Here is a 12,676-nt window from a genome sequence, read left to right as displayed (position 1 = left end):
TTATGTGGCATTATCTGGTCTGTAACCACAATTTAGAAAAAGGTTGTGAAAAATGTTGAGCCTTATAATGGGGTCTTATTTTGTTTTCTTCAGGTGAGACGCAATCTGAGAACTTCTACCTTCTACTCAAAGTGATGCCAATATTGCTGTTGCTGATCATTGCCTGTCTAGGCCTGTTCGCCTTCTTCTACAACAAGAGAGGGTAGGTTTTAAGTTTTCATTGTTTGTTTTGGTTATTTTCTTTCTGTATAACAGTCAAACACCCTCATATGCAACATCAACCAATCCAACCAACAGGTCCATTCTAAAAACGTAAAGCTGCTAAAAATTCTTTGAGACCATGGCAGGTGTTAAAATGGTCATACGCTTTTGATAGCTGGTGGCCAAATGAACACTCTGCTATTCCTTCCTGTTCTTCTACCCATCATACACATCCATGCCAAGCGTAGATGTGTTCTCAATGTTGAGAGTAGAATAAGCTGCTGGCAGACACCACTGGCGCAGCTAGACTTCCCCCAACATTTGGAGTTGGGGAGGAAAAACTGGGACAGCGTCATCCAATAGCAAGTTGGCTGGCAATATGTGTGGGCAGTGATCCTACCATCAAGTAGATGTATCACTGGTCCTTGAGTGTCATGTTTCAGTGTTTCTAACAATGTTAAAAACATTTAAAGTCCAGAAACTACCATGAAATTTCAAAAACTGTTTGTCACATGAGGACAAAAAGTTATATAGGCAAAAATGTTCCAGTTACAAAAACTGGGCCAAGGAGACGCAAAAATACTCATGTAAAGCAGATCTCTGTGAGGAATACCCCTGGACACTCCCTCTACAGTGGGTCCCTAGTTTCACATTTTTGTAATTTGTTTCCTGAATTCTATTTGTCTTTAAAGAAGAAAAAGTGAGTACGTGACTATGAAGGTACGGACGGCTTGTGACATCCACCTAATCGTTCTTCACCAATAACAATTCACAGGAGATGTTTACTCTTGGTATCGGTTTGGTTTTGTCTGAAAACAGCAGGGAGTAGTCTGCCAGATGGAGAAAAGGGGATGGAAAGTCTGTTTATTTTATTAATTTCTGGTAGAAACTAGTAAAAGCCTGTTGTAGCCAGTGGCCTTTTATTTTTTATTTTTTGTGTGAAGTCTGCAGAACTGCTGATCACAGGTCTGCCTCGTGGATATTGGATAAATCAAATATCTTTCATCATGTCCTCAATCAAAGGACGGGGATCTCCCAGAGATCAGATCGACACCCAAGTATTAAAAAGAACCCACAACTATTTTTATTTGTTTAAATTTTTTAACTTTTTTGAATTTCCTTCTTAAAAAGTTTTCCACCTGAAAAATCGATATTAACAAAGCAGGGTGAGAAGTGGAATGGATTGACCACTGCCAAACTGCTATTCCCTTCTATACTGTCACGCGATGACAATTCAGATGAAAATATATTAGGTTTCTGGTCGGGGGTGTAGCTAGAAGTGCCTGGGCCCCACAGCAATCTTTTGGACAGCCCCCGGACAGTATACAGGGAGTGCAGAATTATTAGGCAAGTTGTATTTTTGAGGATTAATTTTATTATTGAACAACAACCATGTTCTCAATGAACCCAAAAAACTCATTAATATCAAAGCTGAATATTTTTGGAAGTAGTTTTTAGTTTGTTTTTAGTTTTAGCTATTTTAGGGGGATATCTGTGTGTGCAGGTGACTATTACTGTGCATAATTATTAGGCAACTTAACAAAAAACTAATATATACCCATTTCAATTATTTATTTTTACCAGTGAAACCAATATAACATCTCAACATTCACAAATATACATTTCTGACATTCAAAAACAAAACAAAAACAAATCAGTGACCAATATAGCCACCTTTCTTTGCAAGGACACTCAAAAGCCTGCCATCCATGGATTCTGTCAGTGTTTTGATCTGTTCACCATCAACATTGCGTGCAGCAGCAACCACAGCCTCCCAGACACTGTTCAGAGAGGTGTACTGTTTTCCCTCCTTGTAAATCTCACATTTGATGATGGACCACAGGTTCTCAATGGGGTTCAGATCAGGTGAACAAGGAGGCCATGTCATTAGATTTTCTTCTTTTATACCCTTTCTTGCCAGCCACGTTGTGGAGTACTTGGACGCGTGTGATGGAGCATTGTCCTGCATGAAAATCATGTTTTTCTTACCTTTGCAGACTTCTTCCTGTACCACTGCTTGAAGAAGGTGTCTTCCAGAAACTGGCAGTAGGACTGGGAGTTGAGCTTGACTCCATCCTCAACCCAAAAAGGCCCCACAAGCTCATCTTTGATACCAGCCCAAACCAGTACTCCACCTCCACCTTGCTGGCATCTGAGTCGGACTGGAGCTCTCTGCCCTTTACCAATCCAGCCATCTGGCCCTCTCATTTCATCAGTCCATAAAACCTTAGAAAAATCAGTCTTGAGATATTTCTTGGCCCAGTCTTGACGTTTCAGCTTGTGTGTCTTGTTCAGTGGTGGTCGTCTTTCAGCCTTTCTTACCTTGGCCATGTCTCTGAGTATTGCACACCTTGTGCTTTTGGGCACTCCAGTGATGTTGCAGCTCTGAAATATGGCCAAACTGGTGGCAAGTGGCATCTTGGCAGCTGCACGCTTGACTTTTCTCAGTTCATGGGCAGTTATTTTGCGCCTTGGTTTTTCCACACGCTTCTTGCGACCCTGTTGACTATTTTGAATGAAACGCTTGATTGTTCGATGATCACGCTTCAGAAGCTTTGCAATTTTAAGAGTGCTGCATCCCTCTGCAAGATATCTCGCTATTTTTGACTTTTCTGAGCCTGTCAAGTCCTTCTTTTGACCCATTTTGCCAAAGGAAAGGAAGTTGCCTAATAATTATGCACACCTGATATAGGGTGTTGATGTCATTAGACCACACCCCTTCTCATTACAGAGATGCACATCACCTAATATGCTTAATTGGTAGTAGGCTTTCGAGCCTATACAGCTTGGAGTAAGACAACATGCATAAAGAGGATGATGTGGTCAAAATACTCATTTGCCTAATAATTCTGCACGTAGTGTATATCGGAGGACATACGGTCATGTGCATGGGCCTTTTTTCAATTCTTTTTTTTTTGTTTTGGTGTATGTGTATGTTGGGGAGGGGGAGGGACATTTGGTCACCAAAACCGTGTTTTTAGTATTTTTATATTTTAATAGTGAAAAAGGTGTTTTTTAATGTTTATTTATCTTTATATAAAACATTGGGAAGGGGGGTGATTTGAACTTGCATCCCAATCTCTGCCAGCCTCCTGTCTATAGCTTGGCAGACTACCCTTTTTGCTCTCTCTCCCGGCATGTACTATTGCTTATTATGGCATATATAAGTGCACACACGATGCCAGCCCAGGACCATCCTGGCATCACGTGTGCATATATAAAAGTAGTAGTAGATGGCGGAACAGCGAGCAGAGAGGGAAGGCTGCCATGTGAAATGAGCACACGAACGCCAGTTGTGCAGTGGGTCAGGATATGTGTATAAAAGTCTATAGTTTTTGTTTGTGACGCCAATTGCAATGTGCGCAGGGTATTGTTGCAGGGCCCTTTTAAGATGTAATAACTCACGTACCAGGTGAGGAATGCCAGAGTGGGGATAGTGTCTCTGTGTAATGTCAACGGTGTCTCCTACCTTGGTATGGCTGGACTCCTGGATCCTGGCTCACTTGTAATAAATTGAGTGTTGCTAGTAGGAGTAATTGAGGTACTTTGGTAGCAGTAAATGAGATCCAGACTGGTAATATAATCCAACTTGTCTTTACTGAATGGCAGCATAAATCCCCATGAGATACAGCAGTAGTCCTTTAGGTCCCAGTAGGTATTGGCAATATGTGGCAGGGATCAGTATCTCTTCTGCTTCTTATCATATGCTTGGAGAATATGGCAGGTATCTATCTTCTGCGCTGTCTATCTTCTGCTTGGTATAGGCCTGACTAGCTGAGGAGGAACTTGGCTTCTCTTGGTCTCTGGATAAGTGCTCACAGGGAATGCTCTTCCTGGAGGCTGGAGGTAGCTGCTTGCTTGTCAACCAGCTGAGGCTAAAGGGCTCAGACTGGGAATGATCTCTGGTCTCAACCGAGACAGGGTCCTGGCTTGGGATCCTTATTTCTGGGAGCTTCTACCAGCACAGCCTTCCCCAAGCTGGGGTGGCTGGTACACAAAAACTAGAACTTCCTCTCCTCCCCATGAGACAGGACATGGAACCGGCCCACTTCTGCTCACAGAGGGGGGAACTAAACTGGAATGAACTATTCCAGTCTAGCAATACTAAACTGGCTAAGGTCCTGCTACATATAGCTGCCACCTACTGGTGCACATGGAAATTACAGCATAATATATGAAACAGGCCTAGAAAATACATATAATAACCATAAATTATATGGAATGACAATACACATACACTTAACATGTGGTAGCTGGGAAAAAGAGTTTGGTAACATAACTCCAGGATGTTACACATGTACCACATGCTTTATTACGTAAGGCTGGCATAGGAAGGAGTGGGTAGAGGCTGGGATGGCTACCTGGCAGATAGTCATCCCAGCCTCTGCCCACTCTTGGTGCCAGCCTTCAGTTCTGTACTATAGCAGAGATGCATATAATACAGGAGGCTGTGGTGGCTGTGGCAGCTACTCTGCCTGCAAGCTGCTGTACCTGGCCTGCTTTCCTCTACTCTCCCAGTCTTACACAGAGTCCAGGACTCCACAGTCTCCTACTCCACCCTGCCCAGCGTGCCCACTGCCCTTCCTCCTACTACTTTGGCTGCATGCCAGGGCCAGGGGGATGCAGGCAAGAGTCAGGGGCGCAGGCAGCGGGCACATACCTTAAAAAGCAGAATGATGTGCGACTGACGTGCTGACCCTTTTCCTGCCACGCTGCTTCTCCTTCTAAAGGTCAGGAACTTTGTGGGTGGGCTTAATTGGCATAGCGTGCTGCTCCTGCCGGCTTGTACTTTTCTCTAGCTGGTGGCGCGGTGCGCTATGCAGGCACAGTCTGGCAGTGCCAGTATGGGATCAATGTTTGGGGGTGGGGTGGAGTGGGCGGGCGGCCCACTTTTCATGAACAAATGATGGACAACAGGCCTGACGCGGGCCCCCAATGTGACAGTCACCGCACAGTATGTGAAGGGGTCGGACCCAGCCTGGCCTGAAACTAAGACTGCTCCTGGGTGGCCGGGCCCCTTGTCAGTCCGGGCCCCAAAGCAGCCGCTTCCCCGGTAGTTACGCCACTGTTTCTAATACAGACTGGTGTCTAGGGATACACTGACTTCGCTACAGATTTATGTGTGGGTTTCTGCAGCAACCATATTGTTTTAAGATTTTCGGCTTAGAACAAAACTGGAAATTAACTGAAGGCAGAGAAGGGACAGAGACTTGATATCAAATTTAAACTGGCAGTGAGAGGATAGAAAGTATGTTTTTAGTGGAGAATTCCTCTTAATTATGGAAAAAATATACAGACCCATGGTTCTCCTGACATGTGTTTCGAGTAAATACTTTTTTTCCTTCACTTTCTGGTAATTTGATTTTCCAGAACCCATGACAGCACCCCTGTGCTTTCCTCTTTTAGCTTGACATGGTTAAAAAAAAAAAAAAAAAGTTTTAAATATGATTTTAAGGATCTTTCTGTATGACTGCTCCAGATCTGCTCTGAAGGAGGAAGTGGATGTTTCCTTTTTTAATTGCTCTAGGGCTTCTTGTCTAGCTGTGGGGGTGGATTCCACTCCCACTCACTGGTGCTGTCATGGGTTCTGGAAAATTAAATTAATAGTAAGTGATATTATAGTTTTCCCATGGAATAACATTCTGGGCATCTTTTCTTAGAACTTTTGGTTATTCTTCCTAGACATTTCTGACTAAATTAGCAACTTGTTGTTATTTAGTTATGATGTGTGTCCCTACACTGCTAAAACGGTAACACCCAGTTGTCAATTTATTGATACATTTATAGGAACAGAATAATGTGGAGTTCCAAGAAAATGTGCTCCAGAACTGGTAGTTAATGGAAAATGAAACATGCTCCAGAACTGGTAGTTAAGAATAAGAGGGAAAAATAACCTTTATTTTGTAGAATTGTACAATTCTCCCTCGTTGAGTCTTCTGTTCCTGAGTTTTGAATGCTATATAATAATTAAATACATTATCATAATAGAACATTTAAGCTCAATTTTTTTTAATTTATTTTTTTATTCCAGAAAGAACAATGGCTACCCCAGTGGAGCTCTGTATGCCTCTGTTAATCCAGAGTATTTCAGTGCCTCGGAGAGTGAGTATACAGCCAGGAATTGTCCAATTGAGTGACTGTGTAGATATCCAAAATTGAACTGTTTGCTGGTATTCCTATTTATGATGACTAGAGCACATTCCCCTGTTGTAACATGGTCATACACCTTAGACAAAAGACTGGACTTGGGCAGGATCGGCCAGCCATCTAATGTGTATTAGATGTTTAACCAATATCCATTTGGAAGATGCCAATGAGGAAAATTTCCACATGCATGCATTTCTTCTCAAAGATGTTAAGCACAACCAGAGATACCGTAGTTACATAGTTAATACGGTTGAAAAAAAACATAAGTCCATCAAGGTCAACCAAGGAGATGTTGAGTGTTCTTCCAACAGTTACTGAATATGTGGGGCTACCTTAAAGGAAATGTGTCATCAGAAAATTACCTATTATTTAAATCATGTTTTTATGCTTATCATAATATTTTTTTAAAAGTATATTGTTTTTAATTTTAATGTTAATACCTGTATTTAAACACCCATACAATCCTGCAGTTCTCACACTGGCCACTAAGCCTAATAGGCACCACTTCTTGATCTGTACAGATCACTATGCTGCAGTTACCTGCTTACCTGTCATTCTAATCCTGCCTGTAATGATATCACCTCTGTGAGTAGATAAAACAGGATCCACTATTTTCAAAATGTGATTGTCAAAGCTCATCTATTATTTCCTTGTACCTAAGCACAGGTCACAGAGCGTGCCTTAAAGACTCTCCCATAGAAGTCATAGGGTCTCCTCCTGACCATTGGGTCTATGGCCCATGGGGCTGCCATAAAGCAATTTTCATAATGCTTTCTAAAGGCTATATCAGACAGCCCGATTCTGCAGACGACTTCTTTATAAATCCTAATCATTGAACTTTAAACACTGTGAAGTTCTTTATGCTCATTTAAGATCAACGTGTGTCCAGGTTCCTGAAGAGCTAAGTCTTCAGAAGGATTGTATAACTTAATTGGAGGAGTAGCTAGGACCCAGTGAAGATTATTTGGCACTTGGTGTCAAGGTCGAGAATTATGCCTTTGTGGAAGCTTGGTGGACCACAGTTGAGCCCATATTCAGAGCCTGGTAGACCAAGGCCATCATAGGAGAATGTCTGGTGGCTCATAACTGCACTAGAATCTTTATGAAGACTGGTATGCAATGAAATTTGGGACATGTACAGTTCTACAGTTGTAGCAATCTAATATGAAGTAGATATTGGAGCTGTCATAACTATACAATATTACAGTGTACGTTCCTGACGAGTGGGAGTTTCCAAGGGACAGAATTACCATCATCAAGGAGCTTGGCCAAGGTTCCTTTGGCATGGTATATGAAGGTGAAGCCAAGGAGATTGTGAAAGGAGAACCTATAACCAGAGTCGCTCTGAAGACCGTCAATGAGTTAGCCACCATGAGAGAAAGGATAGAGTTCTTGAATGAAGCATCTGTGATGAAGGCGTTTATCTGTCATCATGTGGTAAGTGACTTTTTGTAGCAGGTGCATTCACAGTAGAAATAGCTATAGTTCTTACTTTGTTGTTGTTTTCAATTTTTTTTTTTTACAAGAATTAAATACACATTTTCTTCTGCTCACCTATTTTAAGAACATGTAAACTAATAATTGAAATATTCAATATAAACAATGGGAGGCAAATACAAGTATAGCAATGTTCCTTAATATGTAACTGTGTCTTATGATTGGCAGGTTCGTCTACTGGGGGTTGTGTCTCAGGGACAACCAGCTTTGGTTATTATGGAACTCATGACCAGAGGAGATCTAAAGAGTTATCTACGTTCCTTCAGAGCAGATGATGAGGTACATGCCTTTAATCTGTCTATCTATCTTGGCTACCACCTCTGCTGTAATGGTTTCCTTTAGTCAAAGCCAAATTTCGTCTTCAGAATATCATGTATGCTGAAAATAATTTTGACGTTTTTCTGTTCTACAGAATAAAGATAACCACACTCCTCCATCCTTAAAGGAAATGATTCAGATGGCAGGTGAAATAGCTGACGGGATGGCTTATTTGAATGCCAAAAAATTTGTACATCGAGATTTGGCAGCCCGTAACTGCATGGTATCTGAGGACCTTACCGTAAAGATTGGAGGTGGGTTTTATAAAAAAAACACATTTGGATAATGTAGGCTCATATATGAACTCTGATATTTGAGGTCCAGGATCTAATTTGCCACCGTGCCATCACTAGTGTGCCACAAGACATATAGGACACTTGGTGATGACTGTAGGTTACCAGTAGAAAAAGTATTCATGGTGTTTTTTTGTTTTGTTTTTTTCTCTAGATTTTGGCATGACTAGAGATATTTATGAAACTGACTACTACCGTAAAGGTGGAAAGTCTCTGCTTCCTGTCCGATGGATGTCTCCAGAATCTCTTAAAGATGGAATCTTTACCCCACACTCAGATGTCTGGTATGTCACTTTGGTTTATTGTTGAGGCTAAGGTTGTCCAACTGTTAAATATTTTTCAGTGTTAATAATCAGTGAGAATATACTAACCTGCATACGTACTAGTCAACAGAGTTGAATAATTGCGGTGGTGCTGATCACATTATATAGTAGTAGACCTGAATGGTGTTATTTTGTTTTCACAGGTCTTTTGGTGTGGTCCTGTGGGAAATTGCCACCTTAGCAGAGCAGCCTTATCAAGGCATGTCTAATGAACAAGTTCTACACTTTGTCATAGACAATGGAATCTTGGAGAAACCTGAGAATTGTCCTGATAGACTGTAAGTGTTCTTTAGATTTTCTCTTTTCATGGGTAGACTCCATTTGTTCAAAGTGCCTTGCCCTTGATCATCATCAAATTTTTTTTATCTGGTTTGTCAGTTTTGGAGAAGCCTATGCACACAATATCTTTGTGGTACATCCTAAAACCAACTTTTTAACTTATTTTTTTGTTGCCTATTTTATTTGTAAAGGTGTGGGTGTTTCTTGTAAAATATTTCATTTCCTCTAGTCTCCATTTTGTTTCCAGACATGAACTTATGCGTTGGTGCTGGCAGAAAAATCCCAAAAATCGTCCATCGTTCATACAGATTCTGGAGAGCATTAAAGCTGAGCTAAAACCCAGCTTCCACCAGATCGCCTTCTATACTACCTACCAAAAACGTAGAGAATCGCCTGAATTGTCTGACCTTGAACTAGATCAGACAACAAAGAACCTCCTGGAAATCTCTCCACCAGCACCTTCATTCTCCAACTTTTCATCTTTGTGCAAAGTTGAGAAGGACCAGGCATTACATGCCATAAACGCCAAAGAGAGTCTTAGTGCCAAGAAGAACATTTATCACATGAATGGGAATGCAAAGCACTGAAAAGTCATGACTTCTTCTTGCGGGTCCATGTGAGACTCTACTCATGTACTGACATTGCATGGACTGGCATACAATCATTTTGACAGTTGTCATCTGCTCAAAAAATACATTCACTACTCAAATTTAATTAATCCTTGTGGTCCTGACTGCCAAGCGGAGTCTTCACTAGGTGCTTGACGGACAGCTTGTAGCAGCAAACTGGACAGAAATGGCTCCATGGATTTGAGTTGATATGAAGATGTTCTGATTTTTAACGTTTTAGTTTTTTTTTTAACGTACTGTAAATTGGACATTATGAGCGCGAGATTTATTTTTAATTGTAACATTATGGTGTTTATAGATGAGTAAAGAAGGATGTCAGATGCTGAACTGGAGCTAAGCTCTTTCTGGGACTTTTGCCTATCATCAGAAGGTTGGTGTAGAAGGCACATAAGTTTAGCTGCCAAGTCCTATCTCCACCCTTTAATGTTTTAGCCCAGTTTTAAGTTCTTTGTTATCTCAGGGATGTCCCACATTTTCTTATTTATGACCTATTTTTTTTACCAATGCAAACAATTGTTTTGGAAAGTATGTGAAAGATGTAGATGATGACCACCTCCATTAGATGGCACTTCAGGCAGCACGGTGTCTTACCAAGCTGTATTAAGGAAGTTAAGGTTTGCTGGATTATTTTATAAAAATTTGATTCTAATTTAATGTAAGCCTCACTAAATGAATATAATGAATCTTTCAGTTTTCAGCACTTACCAGAAGTTTAAGGTACGTTATTCAGATTATAGTAAGGGCTGATCTGATGCCATATTATGGATTTGTTTTCTCCTAGTAGTATAGCTTCTGGGGAAGTATCTATGATATGATGCTGTACAGGGCTATGATATGAGGAGGACAGAAAGACCTAAGATGCCATGGATACTCTAAGCCTCCATACCGGTTCCATGCATGTGGCTTAAGCATGTCCATGATCAGGGGCGTAGCTATAGGGGGTGCAGAGGTAGCAGTCGCTACCGGGCCCAGGAGCCTGAGGGGCCCCAAAGACCCTTGTACCACATGAGAAGACACCTGTTTTATACAAGGTGCATGCTGGTCAAGTTACACCTCTTGCTGGAGGGAAGGTGTTAGGTCAAGAATTTTGCATGGTGGGGGTGCAGTTTCAATTTTTGCCTCAGGCAGCAGGAAGGCTATGTGCTTCCTTGCCCCTGGCCACAAAGCAACGATGGAATGGGGGCCCAAGCTGAAATCTTGAACCAGGGCCCATGAACCTTTAGCTACGCCCCTGTCCATGATGTCTAACTTGCTAGGAAACCATTTCAAGGGCTTGGGTCTAAACATCTAAAAAATTGCCACTTGGTAATAATGACCAGACTCCCACATTCATAGTACGTAAGTAATGATGGTGGGTCAAATCTGTCTCTGTAATCCTAGGTAAAGACGAGTTTTAAACTCTATCATATGACCCCTTGAAATGTATTTTTAAAATATTTTCACTATTGGTATTAAAGTGGATTTAGATGGGGAAGGTGCAGTAGATCACAATTGTTGTTAGTGCTTGCAGGTAAGTTATTGTTTTTGGGCAGCAGATTGTGCGGTCAAGCAGTGGCAATAGCAACCACTCGTTTTCATACTGTGTAGGTAATCTCTGCATGTAAATGCAGCACATCACCTCCACCTAACGAGCAGCCGACTGTTGGGAAGGAGCACTTCCTTTCCGAAAATTGGCTTCTAGTCAACCAGTGTAAATCCACCAGTGTAAATGCCAGTAGTTGGGAAATCTTGTACCCTCTTACATATTACTCTGTGTCAAACTTGCCTTTTGGTTAACTTTTTATTGCACTTTAATGACACTACCGGCCAGGAACTTAGCAATGATATGTCCAAGGAAGCGCCATGTAGACCATTTCCAGGATGTTGTTGATCGTTCTAGCAATGATGTATTACTGTTTTATCTTAATTGGTGCTTTTTTTTAAAAAAAGATCTTGCTTAAAATTGGCATTGTTCTCATACCATAAAGGCAGCTTCAAGGGTAGGTTCCCACAACCAGTAGTGTACACATGAGAAGAAACCTAGGTTTAGGGTCATGCTGCCCTTCTCTCCTACAAGAGAAAAAGAGAATGGAGAACAGGGCAAGCTAGCTCTGGACTAATGAAGGATGGACCCATCATTTGCACTGAATGCCCCCCTTTCTGCTCAAGGGTAATGTTTTAAAGGAAGACTCTGGTCAGAACATGTACATGGTGTTCTGCCTGACTGGGTGGAACAAGACCACCAAAGGGAATTTCTATAATGCTCCACTGCCAGTATTAACCTGGAATTTTCCTTTAATTACATTATACTTGAAAACAGCAAAATTTGGGAGACCAGCTCTCTTCCTTTTTCTTATTAGTATCGAGAAAAGGAAGAGAGCTAGTCTCCCAAACATTGCCGTCACCAAAGGTTGTATTGAGTCAATACCACCTTTGGTCACAGTGAGGATCCTTGGGCTATAATTAGTGTTGAGCGAACTTCAGTTTTCAAGTCCAGTGTACAAGGTTCTGGTTATCTAAGAATTCCATTATGGATTCCGCTACCACAGATCATAACTTATGGTTAGTGGTAGTGGAATTCATAACGGAATTCTGAGATAAACTGAAGCTGAACCTTGTACGCTGAACTTGAAAACAGAAGTTCGCTCATCCCTAGCTATAAATTTTGTTCCAGTTGTAGGGGATTAGATCCACTAGGTTCTCTTTTTAGCATTCTTTTCAATGCACAAAGCGACTGAAGAGCAACCCAGGAGAACCATGTGAGGGACATTATGCAAGCGTAGCCACAATTTGTGAACGTCCTGCCCGGTTCTAGTTTGTCTTGGATGCCACCACTTCATAAGTGCAGCTCATTTTGTAAGCATTAAGTGGATCACTTTTGTGTCATGTATGATTCCAGGATATTTCCTCTCCAGCACTGTTTTTTCGTTTTGTTTCATTAAAATGATTTATGGACCATTTTAAAACCCATGATTGTCTCCTTCGTGTCCAGCTCAAAGTTTAATTACTC

General features: G+C 41.4%; 1 protein-coding gene across 4 annotated transcripts in view; it reads left to right on the top strand.

Annotated features, from left to right (window-relative positions):
- The window catches only part of INSRR (insulin receptor related receptor), a 35,810-nt gene extending 25,090 nt beyond the window's left edge, over nt 1-10,720 (top strand). For 3 of the 4 annotated variants that reach the window (XM_044272339.1, XM_044272336.1, XM_044272337.1), the window contains 8 exons: nt 94-202; nt 6,233-6,303; nt 7,556-7,785; nt 8,014-8,124; nt 8,258-8,417; nt 8,611-8,740; nt 8,923-9,057; nt 9,288-10,720. In XM_044272339.1, the coding sequence (XP_044128274.1) occupies nt 94-202; nt 6,233-6,303; nt 7,556-7,785; nt 8,014-8,124; nt 8,258-8,417; nt 8,611-8,740; nt 8,923-9,057; nt 9,288-9,645 (1,304 nt within the window). In that variant the 3' untranslated portion in view covers nt 9,646-10,720. The remainder of the gene's footprint in view (nt 1-93; nt 203-6,232; nt 6,304-7,555; nt 7,786-8,013; nt 8,125-8,257; nt 8,418-8,610; nt 8,741-8,922; nt 9,058-9,287) is intronic. The other variant, XM_044272338.1, reaches the window with a different exon arrangement.
- Nucleotides 10,721-12,676: the final 1,956 nt, after the last annotated feature.

This window comes from Bufo gargarizans, chromosome 11 (genome assembly GCF_014858855.1).
Source record: "Bufo gargarizans isolate SCDJY-AF-19 chromosome 11, ASM1485885v1, whole genome shotgun sequence".
NCBI lineage: Eukaryota > Metazoa > Chordata > Amphibia > Anura > Bufonidae > Bufo > Bufo gargarizans.
This window is presented reverse-complemented; position numbering and strand designations above follow the sequence as displayed.